Source organism: Elgaria multicarinata, chromosome 4 (genome assembly GCF_023053635.1).
Source record: "Elgaria multicarinata webbii isolate HBS135686 ecotype San Diego chromosome 4, rElgMul1.1.pri, whole genome shotgun sequence".
NCBI lineage: Eukaryota > Metazoa > Chordata > Lepidosauria > Squamata > Anguidae > Elgaria > Elgaria multicarinata.
In genome coordinates, this window is record NC_086174.1 from 73,114,929 (window position 1) to 73,138,198 (window position 23,270).

General features: G+C 42.7%; 1 protein-coding gene across 1 annotated transcript in view; it reads right to left on the bottom strand.

Moving 5' to 3' along the window:
• MTHFD1L (methylenetetrahydrofolate dehydrogenase (NADP+ dependent) 1 like) overlaps nt 1-22,099 on the bottom strand; it is a 150,426-nt gene extending 128,327 nt beyond the window's left edge. The window contains exons 1-7 of the mRNA XM_063124539.1: nt 21,870-22,099; nt 17,332-17,416; nt 15,825-15,875; nt 15,684-15,737; nt 14,620-14,744; nt 13,522-13,622; nt 11,117-11,256 (exon numbers count right to left, since the gene is read on the bottom strand). Of these exons, the coding sequence (XP_062980609.1) occupies nt 11,117-11,256; nt 13,522-13,622; nt 14,620-14,744; nt 15,684-15,737; nt 15,825-15,875; nt 17,332-17,416; nt 21,870-22,090 (777 nt within the window). The 5' untranslated portion in view covers nt 22,091-22,099. The remainder of the gene's footprint in view (nt 1-11,116; nt 11,257-13,521; nt 13,623-14,619; nt 14,745-15,683; nt 15,738-15,824; nt 15,876-17,331; nt 17,417-21,869) is intronic.
• Between the last annotated feature and the right edge of the window lie 1,171 nt (nt 22,100-23,270).

A 23,270-nucleotide genomic window follows, 5' to 3' on the forward strand; every position in this document is an offset into this window, starting at 1 on the left:
AATGAGTGTGGGTTAGAGTGCTGTATGAACAGCCCCAACAGAATATTATTTTCTCGGAAGGCAGCAGCAGTTCCAGGGGTTCGGGCAGACATGTTTCCCATCACCTGTTTTCTGAACTGGGGATCTTCTGTGGGCAAAGCATAGATTCTGTTACCGAGCAACGACCCTTGTCCCAATAACAATCTCTCTCCCTTTCTCTCTCTTGCACATACCATTTCTTCTATATTTAGCTATTTAAGTGAAAATATTCTGGATTTTTAAAAACATAGCTGACATTCAGAGAAGCAGGGGGCGAAAGTGTGCTTTTCATCTTACATATGGTTTTCATAAGTGTATACAGTATTTTCCCCCTCACCAAAAAGATTTCTCTAATATTAGTAGAAAATTGGTATGGTTCAGGAATTCAGTCCTTCCTCTCCCCTCTCCCCCTCAACTTGCCACTCAAAATCAGCCCAATGCATTATTGGGTTTTGACGCAGGAAGCACAAATTGAGATATCCCTTGAAGTTATATCACTGGTGTGTCTGGAAACCAAATATTCTCTGAACAGAGCAGTGTCTGAAAGTTTTTCTACATGTACATTGTGAATAAGATAACAAGAGATGCATTTCTTTTTCTCAAACTTTCACTATTGCTTCTCTCTCTTCTTAATCCATGAACACATTTATGATGAAATTGGCACTAAATGAGCAGTTTCTCTTTGCATGTAATAATCTGTGATCACGTAAAAGTTCTGGGAAACAGTGGAATGCTCCTCAGCTGTTTAAAAGCTATGCAGGAGTTAATGTGGCTGTGCCAAGACAAATGGTCATAATTAAAATCAAGCTGACCTCTGAGTTAAAGAAATAAGTCCATTCCACCAAAATCAAAGGGAACAAAGGAGTATAAAATAAAATGATAGATGGATACAAATGAGTCTCGAGGCCAAACTACACTATGCCAGGAGATCTGTGATAGGAACTCTCAACAATTTTGTTTTCATTTTTCTTTAATGCAGCCACAGTGGCCTCCAGATCTGATGAGAGCAGTGGAGCCGGGGGAGAGGGTTTTAGCCTCATGCACCACTTGCCTGATCCAAATCCTCCTCTCCCAAAGCTGCCTTCCCATTGCTGGGGGGAGCAATACCACTGAAATCCAGCTGTGCTGGAGATGGACATCTGCCAAACAAACTTTTTCAAATAATATTTTCTTACTGATCTTGTAATTTTGCCGCTCTGACTACAGACACCCACAGAGGCATGACATTTCAGTCTATTACCCCCAGCCTTTCAATTTTGCAACACAAATATGGCCCTAGCCATGTTTGATGCTAACTATGACCATGATTGCAATGCAAAGCTGGTTTAAAAACCCTGGGATGAGAGAGAAGGAGCTTGTGATCTCACAATGCACTCCTGAACCACTGTTGAGACTAGGAACACACTTTGGGTGAGTTTGCACATCATGCTATGCCACCCTGAGAATTAAACCACTGTGAACTGTTCGCGGAACAACCCACTTTACTCCCGACAGACAATCAGGTGTGCAGCAGCTTGGCATGGCTTTTCCCCCTCCTCCGACCTCCCACCTACTTCTGGCAGGTGTCCCAGCTGCTTTTGCCACACAATGACTCTTAGATCCTTGTATTCATGATAGCCGAGAGCTCCCCCTGGAATGCTACATAGCTGTCAAACTTATTACCTATAGACGGAAACTCCCCCTCCCCTGGTCATTACCCATTTTCTGAGAATTTTTTAAATTGGTAACCCTTTCGAGGGGGGTCCTTTCCTCAATTTATTTATTTATTTATTACATTTCTATACTGCCCAATAGCTGGAGCTCTCTGGGCAGTTCACAAAAATTAAAAACATTCGAAGTATAAAACAACAGTATAAAACCATAATATAAAATACAATATAAAAAGCTCAACCAGATAAAAACAGCAGCAATGCAAAATTACAAATTTAAAACACCAAGTTAAAATTTATTTATAGACTGTTAAAATGCTGGGAGAATATTATTATTATTATTATTATTATTATTATTATTAATAATAATAATTTATATAGCACCATCAATGTACATGGTTCTGTACAGAGTAAAACAGTAAATAGCAAGACCCTGCCGCATAGGCTTACAATCTAATAAAATCATAGTAGAACAATAAGGAGGGGAAGAGAATGCAAACAGGCACAGGGTAGGGTAAACAGGCACAGGGTAGGGTAAAACTAACAGTATAAAGTCAGAACAACATCAAGTTTTAAAAGCTTTAGGAAAAAGAAAAGTTTTTAGCTGAGCTTTAAAAGCTGCGAATAAAAAGGTCTTCACCTGGCGTCTAAAAGCATATAACGTAGGTGTCAAGCAAACCTCCTTAGGGAGCTCATTCCACAGCCGGGGTGCCACAGCAGAGAAGGCCCTCCTCCTGGTAGCCACCTGCCTCACTTCCTTTGGCAGGAGCTCGCAGAGAAGGACCCCTGAGGATGACCTTCGGGTCCGGGCAGGTACATACGGGAGGAGGCGTTCCTTCAGATAGCCTGGCCCCAAGCCGTTTAGGGCTTTAAATGTTAATACCAGCACTTTGAAACGGGCCCGGACCTGGACTGGCAGCCAATGAAGCTGGAAAAGGACTGGTGTGATGTGGTCTCGTCGGCCAGTCCCTGTTAGTAACTGTGCTGCCCTGTTTTGTACCAGTTGAAGTTTCCGGACCATTTTCAAAGGCAGCCCCACGTATAACGCATTGCAGTAATCCAAACGAGAGGTTATCAGAGCATGGATAACTGTAGCTAGGCTATCTCTGTCCAGATAAGGGTGCAGCTGGTATATCAGCCTAAGCTGATAAAAGGTGCTCTTTGCCACTGAGTTCACCCGTGCCTCAAGTGACAGTTCTGGATCGAAGAGCACCCCCAAACTACGGACCCGATCCTTTAGGGAGAGTGCAACCCCATCCAGGACAGGGCAAACATCACCTCACCGGACAGATGAACCACCTGATAACAGTACCTCCATCTTGTCTGGATTGAGTCAGTTTATTAGCTCTCATCCAGTCCATTACCATGCCCAGGCACTGGTTCAGAACAGCCACTGCCTCACCTGGGTTTGATGAAAAGGAAGGGTAGAGCTGGGTATCATCTGCATATTGATGACACCTCAGTCCACATCTCCGGATAACCTCCCCCAGCGGATTCATGTATATGTTAAACAGCATAGGGGATAAGATAGAGCCCTGTGGAACCCCATGGCTTAGGAGCCATGGTACAGAGCAATAATCCCCCAGCACCATCTTCTGGAATCGGCCATCCAAGTAGGAGCGGAACCACTGCAATGCAGTACCTCCCACTCCCAACTCAGACAACCTATCCAGAAGGATACCATGGTCGATGGTATCGAAAGCCGCTGAGAGGTCCAGGAGAACCAACAGGGTCACACTCCCCCTGTCTCTCTCCCGACAGAGGTCATCCCACAGGGCGGCCAAGGCAGTTCCCGTTCCAAAACCAGGCCTGCACAAATTTGCACAAATGGGATCAGTATTGTTTTTCCCTTTGGTCCTCTAAATGTGCGCACATTCACAGGACTGCAGTTTATATTCTTAAGTTGTACCAGTATGAGCAGCTAGTACAGTACAGCACCCAAGCACATTGATATGCCCTCTGCAAATCTAGAACTGCCACTTGTGAATTTCCCCCTCTCACAACATGTTGAAATGCCAGCTGTTAAATTCTTCCTCCACTTCGGCACTTGCCTTGTCAGTGAACTCTGAAAGCGGCAGCGGACCAAGACGGGAGCTTTTGCTGCAGGTATAATTACTGCAGGAGTATGTGACGCCTAGTTTTGCTTTGTCAATGAGCCATGTGAATAAAATAGAAAAATATGTCTTGCTGCGGTCCTGCAAACGTGTGCACTTGTGCAGGACTAAAAATGGGGGGTGGCACCTGAACACATTTGCACAATTTGTAACCGAAAGAATATTTGTTTTAAAGGGCTGCCAATGCTAAGGGACATGCAGTATCAGTGAAGGGGCAGACACTGACCGCAGAGGAGGAGGGTGAATGATGGCAGTACTAGTGAGATCATGAGGAGGGGCCAGCTGGTTCAAACACTACGCTAAGCCACCCTGAGAACAAGCCACCCCAACAACCCTACTACAAGTCATGGGTTCTCAGAGTAGGTTTGTGAAAAACCACCTATAATGGAAAATCTGCACTGGGTTTGGACATCACACTAAGTTACCCTGCAACCACTCATGGTGACAATTCACTGTGACTTAGGGTGATGTGCGAACCAGGTCTCAGTGTACTGGGAGCTTGTACAACCCACACCTTCTTGACCTTTACCATCAAACCTTTGCTCTGCTGTATTTTAAATATCACTGAACTCAGGTAGGTAAAAGAACAATCTGGGAAGGTAACTTTTTGTTCACTTTCCTGTGTTTCTCATGCTGTGGGACCAATGTAGGTACTAACACTGAGAATTCAGAAATTCTGTTAATGTGATAGCACTACTACAATCCAAACTTCAGTTATTCTTATTTTCTCTTCTTATGGCTTACATAGGCTTTTTGTGATCCAACTGCTTTGGGTCTCTCTTCCTACGAGTGACATTGCACTGTCTTGAAAAAGCATGGCATTGTTCCAGAATGTGTTTAAGAACTAGGGATATATTATTTTCTTGGCAATCAAACCTTCCTTTATGAAATCAATTCTAGCCAATTTCTAAGTCTCTAAGTACAATGACCAGATTCCAGATTATTCCAACCTATAGATGAAACAAAATTAAACAATACAAGATCTCATCCCAAACAGATCTTCAGCAAAGGCAGATACATTCACAATGACAAGGCTTAGAACAACTCATATGCTTTTTACTATGTAGTTCTGAATTCTGACTTTTTACTACAGTTTTGAATTCTGACTATGAAAGAGAGAGATCCTACACCCCCTAGACTTTTCTGGTGTACATTGATTGTTCGGTTTCCTGGCTCCGAGGTCGGAGACAAAGCTCCAACCTTGCAGGCAGGAAATCGCGCTCTCCGCCTCACTCCCTCACAGCCTGCATGGAGAGTATCATGCTGGCTGCTGCTATGAGCTTGCAAATGCAAGCTTGTATCCCCAGCCTCCTTCTCTCTCCCTCCCCAAAGCCTTTGCTGGATGGGCATAAATGTCTGTCTAGCTACAATGCAGAGTGGAAGGCACAAGGCTATTCATAAGCCTGCAAGTCTGGACACTTACAAGTACCCAGGGCAGATCCCATAGGATTGAACTCTAAAAGTATCTAGAAGGTGGGGATAGAAAAATAGTTTCTAATTTGCTCCCTGGGAGGTTTGTTTGAATTAGTGAGAGTGCCTCTATATGAGTCACACAATTTTATAAATGCAGTTGTACACAAAATTACCAGAAAATAAAAAAACAAATTATCAGTAAAATGTGATGATATTATTATTATTATTATTATTATTATTATTATTATTATTATTATTAGTTATTATTATTATTATTATTATTATTATTAGTAGTAGTATCCCACCTTTTGCCCAATACTGGGCATTTGATAGTGCTAGTGAAAATAATATAACCGAAAGTCAAGAACTTTAACATTGAAGGAGGTTGCTTTGCCATTGGGGATAACAATTATGCCGTTTTTGAAACTTCTGTCCATCACTTAGAGCATATAAAATGTTACAGTAACATCACCAGCTGTCAAAACAGAGTCTTGCCAAAGGAGAAATGTCATAGCATCACAGCTGTTCAGGTTAGGGAAAGCATACTTTGTGTTTTGGGTTGGGAATACAAAATACAAAACATTAACTTCCATGTAAAACTTTTTGACTTGGCTGCCATCTTCTGGGAATTTTTATGAAACACTGGGGAAGTTCGTCTTCAACAAACAATACAGGATTCTAAGTAAGCCACTGAGGTTATAGTTCTTTTTCTTTGCTTAGCCTCAGCAGCCAGCATCCTCAGGTGACTCTCACGGTCCATGTGCCCTGGAGGATCCACCAATACCACCATCTGCCTTGGCCCCACCAGTGCTCATACCTACTTCGGCCCTTTCTTCCGTCTGTGAGTTTACTGGTGACAGTGGCTTAGCTTGGGAAGTTGCCCACCATTTAAAATAGGGTGATCCTTCTCTTTTGGCCTACAACTCCTATCATTGGCCATGTGGGCTTTGTCTGATGGGAGTTATAGGCCAAATCATCTGGAGCGCTACAAGTAGCCCACTGCTGATTCAAAATGTCTCACAATGTTTCCATAATACCTAGCATAGCATTATTAAGAGAAAATATGGTAAATTTAAACAGCACATTCCCAGGCACAGCTGTGGCTAGGGATGTGTGAGAATTTCATCCCTGTTCATAGATCATGCAAGCATGCGTTCATGTTCAAAACTGCACATTTGCAAAAATCCTTCCAAAATTTGCGTTTACATGTTTTAGCGTGAGAAAGGTAAAATGCACATTTTTGTTTGTAAAATCCCCTGCACATTTTAAAAAATGTATATTTTTTTCAATTGGGAAATTTTAAATGTGCATTTTTTTCTGCTTGAAACTTGCACATTTTTCCCGATTGGAAATAAAATAAAATAACAGGCTCGCATTTGGGAACACAAACAAGGTGAAATGAGCTTCAAGGAAGAATTTGGAGAAACTTAATGAACTGGAACATTGCACATTTGTCCATCTTTAGCTGTGGCTAGGGGCATCCACAGGGGGACCTTGCTGCCCCTCCTCAAACCTGGAGCAAGCTATGCTCTGAGTATTATAACTACTTCTAATCAAAAGCCAATGAAATATCTTGGGCAGAATTAGAAGCTAGGGCCACTCCTCTTTACTCCAACTACCTGGAAATAATTCTCTGGTAATCTTTATCCCCCCCCATTGCCCCCCCCATGGATCACTGAAGGACCCCAAGGAGGCAAGTGTGAAATCTATTCCCTGTGCCTCCCTCCTGACTTAGAATCATAGAATAGCAGAGTTGGAAGGGGCCTACAAGGCCATCGAGTCCAACTCCCTGTTCAATGCAGGAATCCACTCTAAAGCATCCCTGACAGATGGTTGTCCAGCTGCCTCTTGCATGCCTCTAGTGTGGGAGAGCCCATAACCTCCCTAGGTAACTGGTTCCATTGCCGTACTGCTCTAACAGTCAGGAAGTTTTTCCTGATGTCCAGTTGGAATCTGGCTTCCTTTAACTTGAGCCCATTATTCCATGTCCTGCACTCTGGGAGGATCAAGAAGAGATCCTGGCCCTCCTCTGTGTGATAACCTTTTAAGTATTTGAAGACTGCTATCATGTCTCCCCTCAATCTTCTCTTCTCCAGGCTAAACATGCCCAGTTCTTTCAGTCTCTCTTCATAGGGCTTTGTTTCCAGACCCCTGATCATCCTGGTTGCCCTCCTCTGAACACGCTCCAGCTTGTCTGCGTCCTTCTTGAATTGTGGAGCCCAGAACAGGACACAATACTCTAGAGGAGGCCTAACCAGGGCCGAATAGAGAGGAACCAGTACCTCACGTGATTTGGAAGTTATACTTCTATTAATGCAGACCAAATTAGCATTTGCCTTTCTTCCAGCCATATCGCACTGTTGGCTCACATTCAGCTTGTGATCTACAACAATTCCAAGATCCTTCTCATTTGTAGTATTGCTGAGCCAAATATCCCCCAACTTGTAACTATGCATTTGGTTTCTATTTCCTAAATGTAGAACTTGGCATTTATCCCTATTAAATTTCATTCTGTTGTTTTCAGCCCAGCACTCCTGCCTATCAAGATCACTTTGAAGTTTGTTTCTGTCTTCCAGGGTATTAGCTATCCCACCCAATTTTTTGTCATATGCAAATTTGATAAGCGTTCCCTGCACCTCCTCGTCCAAATCATTAATAAAAATGTTGAAGATCACTGGGCCCAGGACTGAGCTCTGCAGTACCCCACTCGTTGCCTCTCCCCAGTTTGAGAAGGTTCCATTGATAAGTACTCTTTGAGTCTGATTCTGTAGCCAACTGTGAATCCACCTAATAGCTGTTCCATCTAGCCCACTTTTAGCTAGTTTGTTAATCAGAATATCATGGGGCACTTTGTCGAAAGCTTTGCTGAAGTCAAGATATATGACGTCCATAGCATTCTCACAGTCCACAAGGGAGGTTACCCGATCAAAAAATGAGATCAAATTAGTCTGACATGGACAAATCCATGTTGGCTTCTAGTAATCACTGCATTGATTTCAAGGTGTTTACAGATTGACTTCTTTATAATCTGCTCCAGAATTTTCCCAGGGATGGATGTCAGACTGACTGGTTTGTAGTTCCCAGGTTCCTCCTTTTTGCCCTTTTTGACCATAGGGACAACATTAGCCCTCCTCCAGTCGTCCGGCACATCACCCGTCTTCCATGATTTTGCAAACATAATAGACAAAGGTTCTGAGAGTTCTTCCGCTAGCTCCTTCATTACTCTAGGATGCAGTTCATCGGGCCCTGGAGATTTGAACTCATTCAAGGAAATTAGGTGTTCTTTGACCATTTGTTTATCAATCTCAAACTGCAATCCTGCCCCCTCAACTTCTGCTTCACTTTTTCCAGGGGGGTCATAGACCCACTTTTGGGAGAAGACTGAGGCAAAGTAGGAATTGAGCACTTCAGCCTTTTCTTTGTCATCTGTTAGCAATTTGCCATCCTCATTAAGCAGTTGAACCACCATTTCTTTCCTCTATCTTTTACTACTCACGTATCTGAAGAAAGCCTTTTTATTGCTTTTAGCATCCCTCGCTAATCTCAGCTCATTCACATCTTTAGCCTTCCTGACACCATTTCTGCACTTCTGTGCCACCTGTCTGTACTCTTCTTTTGTAGCCTGGCCTTCCTTCCACTTCCTATATGTATCCTTTTTTGTTTTCAGGTCATCTCTAAGCTTTTTGTGGAGCCACATTGGTTTCCTCTGTTGTCTTCTATTTTTTCTCCTTGTTGGAATTGTTTGTAACTGTGCCTTAAAATTTTCCTTTTTTAAATACTCCCACCCATCCTGCACTCCTTTTCTCATTAGGCTCACTTGCCACGGGACCTTACTTATCATAGTTCTGAGTTTATTAAAATCAGCTTTCCTAAAATCCAGAGTACGTGTATGGCTACACTCAACTTTTGTCTCCTTCATAATCAAGAATTCAAGTATGATGTGGTCACTTTTCCCCAGAGTTGCCGTAACTGCCACTTTATCCACTAGGTCATCCCTATTGGTCAATATAAAGTCAAGGATTGCTAATCCTCTAGTTACTTCCTCTACTTTCTGTAGGAGAAAGTTATCACCCATACATGTCAGGAATTTCTTGGAAGGGCCGTTTTTGGCAGTATTTGTCTCCCAACAGATATCAGGGTAATTGAAGTCCCCCATCACTACTACATCACACTTCCTTGAAACACTGGCAATTTGTTTCTCAAAAGTTTCATCCTCGTCCTCTCCTTGATTAGGTGGTCGGTAGTAGACTCCGATTATCATGTTCTTTTTATTCCTTGCCCCATTTATTTTAATCCAGATGCTCTCGATGGAGCTCCCAGTCTGATCCGCCTGTATTTCTGTGCAGGGATAGGTATTTTTAACATATAGTGCAACTCCACCTCCCTTTCTATTTCTTCTGTTCTTTTTGAACAAATTATATCCTTCAATTGCTATATTCCAGTCATGGGAGTCATCCCACCAGGTTTCAGTTATCCCTATCAAGTCGTATTTGCCTTCATGTAATAAGAGTTCAAGTTCATTCTGTTTGTTTCCCATGCTCTGGGCATTAGTATACAGACATCAAAGACCATGTGTTTTATAGTCTAGCTTTGTTCCTACATTGTTGCGGACACTATTTTGGTGCACTATTGGAGCTGTACTCTGTACTGTGGTGCATTGGCCTTCATCCATTGTTGCCTCGAAGTTTATGTCTCCTGCCCCCATAAGATTCAGTTTAAAGCCCTCCTGATCAAGTTCTTCATGCTGTGGCCGAACACATTCTTTCCAGCCCTTGTGAGGTGCAACCCATCCTTTGCCAGAAGTCCATGTTCCAAGTAGCGTAGCCCGTGGTCCCAGAATCCAAAACTCTCATGTCGGCACCACCTTCGTAGCCAGTCGTTCATCCGGAGTATTTTTCTTTCCCTTTCTAATCCTCTTCCAAGAACCGGGAGGATGGATGAGAAAACTACCTGGGCCCCAAAGTTCTTCAGTTTCCTTCCCAGAGCTTCAAAGTCTGAAATTTCTTCATAGCTCTGCTTGGCGACATCATTTGTTCCCACATGGATGAGAAGAAAGGGGTATGTGTCCGTGGGCTTTATGAGTTTTGGTAACCCTTCAAGAAGCCTGTTCCCATTTGCATAGCACCCATCCTAAGTTTCTTAGGATGTTTTAATTATGTCTTTCTAGCATAAGATATCTAAGGCAGCCAACAAAACAAACCCTTATTTAAAAAAGAAAGAAACGTTACCTAGGTCCTAGAATTAAAGGAATTAAAACAATTCAAATGATCACACTGAATGCAACAGCAAAACAACAAACAATAAATGGCAACAGTTAAATTAAAATTGGCTGACAACACAATTTCTTTTTTTGGCCACTCTAAAAAGTGTGACAATGTTAAGAATAATCAGAACCAATGGTGTTGATGTCTTTCAATTGGCTCTACTGTCAATGGAATTCCACCACTAGGTCAAGAGGGGAGAAGCGGTTTCAACTACTGCTTCTGTATATAAAGAAGGCATAGAATGGATACAGAATGTAACACCCAGGCTGGGGGATACAATCGTTACCTGAACATGGCATTTCACCTAAGCTTAGAAACTGAAACCCCCTTCTATAGCAATTTTAATATCCAGGACTAGGGAGACCCCATATTAAAATATTCATTGGATCAGATGTTATCTTTAAAACTGGGTGAGGAAAGGAGGGGGAAGAGAGAAAGAGAGAGCATGAGGGATGAGAGTGCACCTGATGTTTGTTCAAGAACTCACTGTGCATAGAGAGGAGAGTAATGTCTAAACAGGCCCTGGCATGGAAGAACACAAATAAAAATAAGAAAAATCTCAGCTCTTGGAGTATACTCAAAATTCTGAGTGAACTAAGGATCTTGCTAAGTAGCAAAAGTCAGACAAAAAGTAATAAGCATGTAGTATATTATTTACCATGGTCTGAAGTTGCTTCATTTTCCATGGGCAGCTCATAGTCATGGCCCCATTTCTTTGAAGTAGGCACTGCAAAGAGATTTCCAAAGGTCCTTGAACTCCCAAAAGTAACACCTTCTTCCCATCTAGGGTAGTACGTGCTGGATGACAGGAGACAACAATTGCTCTAATTAGCTACATTAATAGCAAACAACACTGGAGAAATACAACTGAACAATAGGCATTAATATGAAATCTTGGGTTCCCACCCACTGAACTCTCATATGAAACATGTTGCAATTTTAAAAATCAGAACAGGCTAGCATTATTATGCTCCAGGATTTTTCCTGATGACCAAGACCACCATGTAACTGGACAGATTTGATCAGCTCTGAAAATATAATAGACAGAAGTATGTTTTTGTGTATTTATATAAGGAATAGCAGTCTTGGCTTCAGTACCAGACACATTAATGACTGCTTGATAAATTAAATGAGATATATATTTACTTCCACATGTTGTTAATTTATCCAGTTATAATTCAATCCAGTTCCACACAGATTCAAATGCATTTGACTCTTCCCTACTTACATATCCTACCTTAACAGTGCAATCTGTCTACTCAGGAGAAGCCTTTATTGAATTCAATGAGACTTACTCTCAAGTAAGTAGGCATCGGATTGCAGCTTGAGACATATTTTTGAGACAAATTGAAACCTAAGGTCATTCTGTCATGAAAAAACACCCTATCCCTTAACATTCCATAATCCTACTCCTCCAGTGATAAAATATAATATCCTTTCTATTTGCAAGAGGAAAACATTTGGGAAATTAGTTGCATTTCCTTCACTCCCACATCACACCAGGGCTATTAACAAGCTATTAAGTATATCAAAGGCCAAAAATATGATCAGAAAATTTGGGTCAGTACCTGCTGAGGTGCCTATACCAGTATTAATGAAACCTTAGTAAGTGCCACATATGGAAAAAAAAATCTCTAGCCAGACATGGTACAGCTACAATTAAGTATCTGACTGGGTTTGTACGATCACTGAGGAAAAATAAGCCACAGTGGTTTATTCTCCACCTCTCTCCCCACCTCCTGCATGTGTTGATTGTGTGCCAGGATTTGCATAATTATCCTTGGCAACATGGCTTGTGGTGTCATGTGAACTTGGCCAGGATGGCTTGTTGCTGTGGGTATCAAGCCACCCAGAACCCATGGGATGTTGTACAGTCTGGGTGGTTTGTTACCCATGGCAACAAGTTACCCTGACCAGGTTCACACAACTTATTGCGCTGCCAGTGATAATTATGCAACACAACCCCCCGCCCCAGGCTTGCGACTGTTGAATTTTGTAAGATTTACTTTCAATTAAATATGGATAGGACCTCAATTTAAATTCGCTATCCATGTGGATGCAGTAAGGATTGTGTGGAAGGCAAGGTGCATTGGTTAAAGGGGGCATGGACCATATGGATGAATATGGTCCTTCCACAGGCAAGTGGAAGGAGCAAAGAAGAAGAGATAGGCAGCCTGGCTTATTTCTCCTCCTCATTGTCCCTTACCTTCCATTTGACTCCAAGGTGATAGTGACCCACAAGCACCCCAAGCTTGTGGGCATTTCTATTCTTGGTGCAGTCGGTAGCCTAGTGCCAGAGAGGCCAGATCAGTGGAAGTATTTAGGGTGATATCTGGCACTATTCCCTGAACTGCAAGGGGTAAGAGAAGATGCGGAGAGAAGGGAATTAAGCCAGGCCAGCGGACTCCTTACCTCCTGACCCTGACCCTTTGTTAAGCAGCTTCCATCTCTCTCTCTCCTTATGCATAGCCAATATATCCTACCTATATCATGCAGAGGGACCAGCATTGTCCTAATATATATTGTAATACTATGGACACAATCTATATCCTGTTATACTTGGGATAGGGATGCAAGTTAATGCATGCCTTAATGCTTATGCCTTATTACAGAGGAAAGATTTAGTTTATTGGACTAAGGAGAGGTTTGAATGGTTTTATTCTCCTTCTTTCTGTGTAGAAGAAAGGCACAGACAATAGTACCATAAAGTACATTCAAAACTGTATTATACTTTTGGTGACACACCATCATTTGTCTCAGGCAGGATCCTGGGTGAGACAGGATGTAAACATACGATCAGAAGAGGCGTTAAGATTTTGGAAACAGGAATGATCCCGAACGGAAGGAGGAGCACTTGTTGGATTATGTTGGATTATGTTATGGATAAAGTATTATATATGAACATCTATATATTCAAATTTGTTATGTATTTGGTTTCCCCCCCTCTTTTATGTATGGTATGTTAAATTGTTATATTTGTTTGTTGTATTTATTTAATTAAAAAAGAAAAAAAGAGGATGTAAACATATGAAGTGGATGGAGATAGTCGCAATTCTGTGGTACCTTGTTTTTCCAGAAGCTTGATCACAGCACTGGCAGTTGGCGGAACCACACATTCATGCATGTCCCCATGCACTAATCTTGCCAGGTTAAAATCTGTTACTCTGCAATAAATAAATAAAATCTGTTACACTGCAATTGTTTTGCAATTGCTAAGAAAATCCTCACTTCCCCATCTGTTATCAAATAAAGCCCTATTAAGGGCATAGTCCTATGCATGTTTAGACAGAAAAAAATGTCCTGTAACTCCCAGTATTCCCCAGCCAGAACTTTCTGTCTAGAAATGTGTAGGATTGCACCCTAAATACATGTTTATATGGTTGCTTCCATACATTCTCCTGATGTGTGTGTTTTAGTAAATGCTGTTATAATGGAGCTACTATCCATTGGAATAATAGCTTGGCCAATTAGGCCTTAGCTAAACCTACCTTTTGTTCTGGGGAAGGGAAGGGGAGACCTCGCGTTGCAATTAATGCGAGATCTTGCCCTCGTTTACATGTAAGGCATGACGACCTCAGGAAGCCGCGCCCACCATTTTTTAAATTTTTGGTTGTGTACAAAGGTAAGGTTTTTTTTTTTTAATAAAAAGTAACTACTTTCCCCACTCCTCCCACCCTACCCCCGATGGGCACAGCGCTCCATCGCACAGTAATCGCACAGAGCTGGGTAAACCCACAGAAACAGGCCACACGCTTTACGGTCTCGGGCTCAGCCTGAGACTGCAGAAAAACCAGGTCCAAAGGGGAGGGCTGTATCCCGGGGCCAGGGAGGGATGATCCCTCCCTGATCCCGGGATCCCCTGTGCGTCATGTGGATGCACAGGGACGATCCTGGGATTTGCCCCGGGAAATAGCCTGGTCTAGCTAAGGCCTTAGACTCTATAAGTGGGGTAGGTGTGGGGAGACAGGAAAGTCTGTCACAGTTGATCAAACAGAATCAGAAAGTGTTCCTGGGATCACTAAATCAGACCATTTCACCATGATATCTTCATTCATTCTTGTTGCATTTGGTCTTAGCACTGTGAATCCCATAAGATAACACAAACTTTCTAGAGACATAAAATTTGTTTCTGCCCATTGGGCTTTATAGTGTTTAACTTACCCATTCACATCTTTTTCTGGTTTCACAGCGTTCAATATTTTGCTGGTATATGACTCTTTATGGAGGCGAAGGAGAAGGCCATGAATTTTAGGATTCTCGTTGAGCTTTATTATTTCATCTACAACCTAGGAGGTAATATAAAGTTCATAAATAAGGACTATAAAATAATAAGCCTTCGGAACATAAGAAGTGGCTTTATACTGAGTCAGACCATTTGTCTATCTATCCCAGTATTGTCAACACTGATTGGCAGAGGCTCTCCAGGGCTTCAGGCAGGATTTTTTCCAGCCCTACCTGGAGATTCCAGGGATTCAACAGGGCATCTTCTGCATGCAAAGCAATGCTCTATCCTGAGCCACAGGCCCTTCAAAATTAGAACCCTGCCAAATATGAAGAGAATGTAGTTATAAAAAATCCCATTAATAAATGCGATCAGACATGACTTTTCACTTGAAAATCTGAAGAATACAGCAAAAGTACACTCACAAATTTACAGCTGTAAAAGAACACCTATGGGCAGGCCTACACTTATACATTTCAATGCATACTTAGTAAGGGCCATCTTTAAAGCCGTTTGTAGTTATGCATGCCAGAACTTGTAATTAAGCTTCATAGTAGTTTAATGATATCTCTACTTCAAAAAGGAGAAACTGGAGCATGAGAACAATCCATGGCTGAATGAAATGCTAGTGGGATACTCAAGGAGAAAACAGAAATACCAGTCACAAGTTTTGTCTTGTGAATTTCATCAGAGAAATGCATTTAGCAAAGTATATGCCTGATATTAATGATTCAGGCATTCTACAGTGATCAGCTTTGAAGAGAAAACAATCCTTACTAAGGAGTTTGTGTCCAGGTCTATGTGCTTTGGATCATATCATTCGAGTGCAACCTAATGCATACCTACTTAGAAGTAAGTTCCATTGAGTTCAATGGGACTTACTCTCTATAAAAGTGGGTATAGGCTTGCCGCTTTAGACTGTTTACACACAGTGTTTGGAAAAATGCACAAATGTTATTAATCCAACAATACCGTTGGATTAAAATTCACAAAATTGGGTTACCTCACTTTCGGTGTAGTCACAAGGGAGACAAATATGAACAATATTCAAGCCAACCTGCAAAGAAGAAGAAAAATCGTTTGAAACAAAACTCAACTCCCTTTCAATTTAAGTTGGGGCAGAGGGAATCTTTGATATCCTCACCTCTTCGGCAATGTTCCTGATAACTTCTTGCCCCAAATCATCATCACCAACCTTGAGCGAAAAACCAAAAGAAAAGAAAAAGAAAACAGCAACTGTTACAGGCTATGGAAAGGCTTCAGAAAAAATAATACTGTAAGCAACTTGTAACTTGTAAGAAAAATTGGCAAGCAATCCTGGATCAGAAATTGCAACCAGGAATATGATTAACCAAACTGAATGGAAACTGCTTCTGTTCTTTACCATTAGCAGGTGTGAAACAAGAGTGTGCTGCACAATCAAGTACCTATGGGCAGATCTGTGGCAATGAATAGCTTGGCTTTACCAGCCTATTACCAGTTGTGGTTTTCTAAAAAGGCACGGGTGCTTGCACATTCTTGTGGTCATATAGAAGCAAGGCAAGCCTCAACAAGATACAAATGGAGACATGCTAGCATTGTTTCCAGGAGCATTTCCCCAGGAAAATGTGGAGACGGCTAGCAGTAAAGATGCTGACTGAGTATTGGGGATGTTTTCAGGATACTTGCAGATTTGTTTCAAGATGTAAACAACATACACATAAATGGATGGCCTCATATGGAGGATGAAACTACAAGTAGCAGTAAAAGCCACTGTGGAGTAGTGGATAGGGTGCGGGATCTGGATTGGAGACCAGATTCAGTGGGCAGTACCAATGGGAAGCTAGTGCAAACTAAGGAACTAGGTGAAACTAGCACTTCTGCTATGGGACAATTCAACAGAGCTCCTTCCGGGAGCTCCGCTGACTTGTCCAATTCCGGAAGTGTTAGTATTGGTGAGTTTCGGGGGTTGCACTAGCAAGCATTGGCTTCTTGTTCCTGTTAGCCCAACATGTTTAGGATTGGCACACTGCCAGCACTGAATACTGCCATCAGGTTATCCTTGACTGTTTTGCATTCTCAACCTTAACTACTTCAAATAAGGTTGTTGGAAATGGGATACAGCCATGTATGCCACCTTGGAGAAATGGCAAAGTACAAATGTTTGAAAAGAGGGAAGGGAAAATCCCTAGAGAAGGAGTTACTGAACGCTCCTCTCACTTAGGAGTGGGTGAGGTACTGGCCAGCACTTAGATCTAACAGAGTTCTAGCAGAAGACATTCCACTTGTGTCAATCCCCACCCCCGCCATCGTGTCAGCCCAGCTTGCCACATCCAAGTCTGCAGAGCCTCCTTCCCCAACCCTGTCAGCCCTCAGAATCAGCCTTACAGAGGGCTGCAACAGAGAGACGCAGAAGTTTCCAAGTTAAAATATGGATCCAACACCCTCTATCCTATTATGTAAGAATATATTTCTCCAACTAAACGTTTCGTTTTTTATACTCAAGAAGGTATTGTAGTGTACAAGAAAAGCTGACATTCAGAAGCCCTCCCACAGCTGTTACTCCATCTTATTATACTGCTGCACCTTCTTCATCTTCAGTCTCCTTAGGTACCTGAACATTCATAGGATGAGTTTCATGATTTAATCCTTGGTCTCTGTGTGTGTTTTACCTGTACAACAGAAAGTGTTGGCTTAAATGTAGGATGTTCTATCTGCAGTAAATTCAGAGCTTTCCTTGAGCTCTCAATGATTTCTCTAAAAGATAAAATAAAATCTATATTAAAATCGGTATGATATAATTAATTTTCCCCACAAATCTTATCAGCTAACACATGAGCCAGCTAACACATCTTTACAGATCATCCACAATTACAATTTATTTTCAACAAAATCTTCATGAGGCAATCTGTCTAAACATGCATAGGATTGCACTCTAAAATAAATCCTACAGCAACAGTTAAGACACAAAGGCTTACCTGTACACTTACCTTGGATTAAGCCCCAATGAACTCATTTTTCAGGAAACATACATAAGATTGTACTTAAATGTCTTTGTTTTCTTAACAATATTTATAATACAACAGAGCAATCTTAACCCCCTTGGACAGCTATTGGCAAAAAAGAGCTGCACCAGCAGCATGGACATATATACTCCAGAGATGCCTGCTACATGGAAAGGTCCATGGCTGGTGTGTTAGGACCTGAAAGGAGACGTTCCAGGGGTGAGTCAGAAGTAGCTTTACAGGCAGAGCCACTGGGGACATTCAGACAATCATGGGGGTAAAAGAAGCCATTGTAGCTTCTTCCCCTGCCTCCATGCGTGCTGTGTGCATGCCAGTCATTTGCATAATTACCCATGCTGCAGTATGGGTTAGCATGTCGCCCGAACCTGGCATGTGGTGCAGATGACTTCATACCCACCCTAAAACCACTACTGCAAATCATGGGTTGTAGGGTGGGTACAAAGCCACCCCCACCATGCACTGGGTTCAGATGACACACCAACCTCTCACTGCAGCAAGGGTAATTATGCAAATGACTAGAACACATACAGCACACATGGGGGCAGCGGAACAAGCCACAATGGCTTCTTTTACCCCGGTGATTATCTGAACCCAGGCACTGAATCTAAAACCAGTCTGTTCTCCCAAGAGGGCCCTGGATCGATCCACTTTCATATGCCAGCCTTGAGCTGGTGTATCTAATTTCCCCCTGCTTGGTTCCAATGGAGGTTGGGGAGGGAAACCTACTAAATAGGCTCTGCCAGGTTAAAATGCCCAGCAAAGCATTCCATGTACCTCCTGGTATATCATTTGGAAGTGGTGGAGGATCTACCATTTTATTCCTCCCCCACCCCAGCTGCGGTGATCAGCATTCCAGGTGCTGATGGTCATTTATGGGGAGCTGGGCTGTGGCCACAAGGTCCACCCCTAGCTTCAGCACTGGCCACATTTCGTACACATGGTTGACTTCCATGTACAAAATACATGTAGGTGATGCTATTTATGATTTATTTATTTATAAATGCCTTACATTGAAAGATGTCAAAGCTGCGTACACAATTTGGGTTCAGCTATTGGTTGGTATAGAAATATAAACATAAATAAATTCATAGAAATATAACGACTAAGGCGAATGCATAGAATTTATCATATCTATAAACGATGATAGACTACACTATACAGGGAAGGCTTACATAAACTGATGGGTTTTCAACATCCATCTAAAAATAAGAAGTGTTGGCATATGTCTAACGTCAGGGGGAAGATTATGCCACACAGTGGTTGCCACTACACTCAACAGAAGTATGTGGACCTCAGAAGTATGTGGCATTTATGAACAGCATACCCATGTTTAAATATGCACCTTCTGCCTACAAAATACGTATATAGTAACTTGGAAAGGATTAGTTCTCTCATTATGTACATTTTGGCAGCCAAAACTGCAATTTATACACATGGGTGTTCTTCATATTTATTTATTTATTTATTTATTTACATTTATATACCGCCCCACAGCCGAAGCTCTCTGGGCGGTTTACAACAATTAAAAATAGTAAACATTAAAAGTATACAAAAATTGAAAAAACATAAAAACAGTATAAAAGCAACAGTATCCATTTAAAAACAACAATTCTGGGGTCCATTAAAAACAAACTTAATGTTGTTAAATGTTGTGAAAATGCCTGGGAGAAGAGAAAAGTCTTGACCTGGCGCCGAAAAGATAACAACGTTAGCGACAGGCGAGCCTCATCGGGAAGATCATTCCACAGTCGGGGGGCAACCACTGAGAAGGCCCTCTCCCTTGTTGCCATCCTCCGAGCTTCCCTCGGAGTAGGCACAAGCTGCAGCTTCAATGACATTGTGCAAGTGGGTTTTTTTTTGGGGGGGGGGGTAACTCAGGAGCTGATTCCCACAAAATTATCTTTAGAGCCAGAAGCAATGTAAAATGAATAAGCTCTACAATGCTTAAGACTATATGGCTTTCCTTGTAATTCCATTGGAATGCAAGAAGTGATACTCCTAACATGGCTGTCTGTTGCAACAAGCAATTTCAAGCAATTCTAGGTTACTTTTTAGTGGATAGTAGAGAATTTATTTTGAAGATAACATTTCAGAAAGGATATTTGCAGGACAAGATTTGTAGGAACTTACTTATTTGCTTTTGTCAGTCTCCTATGATATAAAAGCTTAGAATAGGCTTTGTAAAAAACAACAACCAAAGACAGAGACCTGGTTAATAGAGAACAGTTGCAAAAATTAATTAATGCATAATTTGCCGCAGCATGTGTTAGGCGTATTCTGCAGCCTTTTTGAATACTTAACCCCAGGTTGGGCTGTTTGGGGGTTGTTATGTGACATCTCAATAATTCGTAGTTAGGTTAACTGTGGGTTGTTTACCCATAATTAACCTGTAGTGTCTGGGTTTGGATATCAGATAGCAACCTTCCAATTCAGGGTTGAATATTCAAAAAATGCTGTGAAACATACCCGGAACACAACACAGCAAAACATGGATTAATTAACCCACAACTTACTACTGTTACATGTGAACAGCCCCAGACTGATAATATGTTAGGAGACCGTGACCCCAAGCATCCCAGCCATACAGAAACCAGAAGTGTCTTAAAAGTGTGGAGTAGTGGTATAGCGTTGGCCTACCATGCCAGTGTGGTGAAGTAGTTAGAATGCTGGACTGGGACTTGGGAGATCTGGGTTCTAGTCCCCACTTTGCCATGAAGCTCACTGGGTGACTTTGGGCCAGTCACTGACACTCAACCTAACCAACTTCACAGCATTGTTGTGAGGATAAAATGGAGAGGAAATGGCTCCTTGGAGGAAAGGCAGGATATAAATGTAACAAATAACTAAATAAATGTAATTCCCCAATAAGTTCAACAGGGTAAAGACTTGCAAACTGACCTAATTCCACAGAGCTGGTTGCCAGGTCCAGACTAAGAGGGGCACTAACTTTTTAACACTGCAAATCTAAATATGCTTACTATGGTGTAAATCTCATTGAACAGAGCCCAGCTTATTTGCACAAAAGGCTGAATTTCCCCACATGCAGCTTTTCCCATCCAGGGGTCCCAACTTTTTCACTGCATCATGGACTAAAGCTTGGCTGGTTTAATTGCCACCTACCAGGCTCTTAAATGAAAAGGGCCAAAAGAGGCCTGGCTATCAAAAGAGGCCGTTTCGAATTTTCCACTGGCAAAGACGTTTTTCATCTAGACAAGACTAAGCTGCCTTATGAATATGGTTTGGTTGTTTATATTGATGTTTTGCCAGCCTTGTTTCTAGTATTTGTTTAAGTTACTGGTTTATTGTTTTCTTTTATTTGTATTATTGCTGTTAGCCGACTGAAAGCACGATTTGGTGGAAACGTGGGATACCCATTATTTATTTATTTATTACATTTCTATACCACCCAATAGCCAGAGCTCTTATATTATTATTATTATTATTATTATTGATATAACAACCACAATAATAATAAAATGATGCCGTTGGCAATCCTAAACGGTTGCAGTAATGCAAGGTGGAGAAGAAGCTAAAGTTTTGCAAATAAGAATCGAGTGCCTGAATTTACTTTTCTTTCCCCTCCCCTCTCGTGTCATATTGTTTAGACTGTAAGCCTGTGGGCAAGGACTGTCTTAAGAAATGTTTTTGTAAGCTGCCTTGAGAGCCTTTTTGGCTAAAGGGTGGGATAAAAATGCTAAAATAAATTAGTGTGGCTGAGTTCGGACGACACACTAATCAACTGTGGGGGGTGGGATAGGAACAGTATGTGAAACAACCATTGATTAGCGTGCCGTCGGAACTCAGCCATTGATTTCTCTACGATAAAACCGTAAGTCTTCAAAAGGGACGGGCCCTCTGAGGGTCTCTCGGCCTTGCAACATTAGTAGCAGCTGTTTACGCCGGTCCAGACCACGAGAATGAAAGTAAGTGGTCACGTGGCCCAGAGGAAGCCGCGCCTTTCGGTTCTTTTGCAACTGATTGGCTCTAGCAGCTGCCAATCTTCTCCTCCTCCTGCTCCTCAATTCAGCCGCGTTCTTGCATCAGATCCGACTGCTCGGAGGCGGAGCCGCTAAACCCTCCCACGTGGAGCGCGGGCCGGCTGCTGATTACGAAAGAAAGACCGATCGAGTGCTGGGACTGGCCAATGTCCTCCCCCCCGTGGAAAAGTGGAAGTGGCCGCCTACCTGGCTGCGGAGCCGGGAGTCCCGCTGCTATCCGCTTGTTGCTTGTCCAAGCGGCTCCACGTGCCGCATAGTCCTCGGTGAGGCAGGAACGCGCCGGCGGTAGTAGCCGGGCGCAGTAGCAGCGCCCGAGCGCCATCGCCGCAGGTCTTCTTCTTTGCAGTCCGGCCGGTTGCCGGCGCCACCGGTCTCCAGGGCAGGCGGCGGAGCGCAGACAGCCGCATCGTGCTCGGGTTGGGAAGAAAGGCTAACAGCCGCTGGTGCCACCGGGCGGGGAGGAGTTGCGGGGCTCTGGGGAGGGACGTGGCGAGGCGGGGAAGGGCGGGGTAGGGGCGCTCGGCTGCCAGACCTCGGATGACTCCAGCCGCAGAAGAAATGCCTGCAAAGGCGGGGCCGGGCCGGCCCAAGCAGAGGGCTGCTATCAAGAGGCCTCTTGGCGACAGGCAAGGTTAAGACCGTGCACTTGACCGAAAGGGGTCCAACTTTTAGGAAACATGGCTCCATCCTATGTGTACGTACTTGGGAGGTGAATGTTACTGAGATCCGCAGAGTGAGAAATATCATTAAAGAGGGGATGTGGCAGAATAATTGCTCGTTTAGGGCGCAATCCTAAGTATATTTAGAGAGAAATAAAATCCTACAATTCCCAGCGTGCTGGCTGGCGGGATTGCTGGAAGTTATAAGACAATGCATAGGATTTCACCTTTAGCCATGAAAGAACCGGCAACTCCTGCAGACGTTAAGTTTTGTATTCGGACAGCAACATGGTGCTTTTATCCAGGTTTGTAGACCCCATCAATCAGCTGGCGCTCTGCCGCCGTCTTACTTAGGGCCTGCAGCAAGCCAGCGTATTAAATTTTCACGAATACTTCTGAATGCCTGATGTAGCATAGCCCTTGGGCATTATGGAACATCCAATTCAAGGGCCCCACAGTAGGCGCTGGCAGTACTGTACCAAAAAAGCACAGCTGCATAACAGTTCTTGATGGGTTCTGGGGGGGGGGAATCCTACTTTAATAATAATAATAAAACTGCTTGAGACAACTTTTCTACTACACTCCGTTTTGTTCTTATTTCTCTACAGCTGTTATGGGTTTTTGCTATTCGTCTCAGTGCTGGTAGGCCCTTTTGAGCTTCAAAGGTGCTGGGTGCCAATGTTGGGCTTGATTCTGGTCCTAGTCACAGTGGCATAATGCTAGGTGAATACTACTTTTTTTCCAAGTGCTTTTTTGGGGTAGATATTACTGGAGCTTTCTATAATATGGTTTGGATGAGCCACCTAGGAAATGGATAGAAAGAGCAACTTCTGAAATGTTATAAAGAGCTGTGATATGCAAGAGTAGCCTGTCTATATAGGCAAACTAGGTGGTCACCTAGGGTGCTAAGTTAAATGAGGTGCCAAAT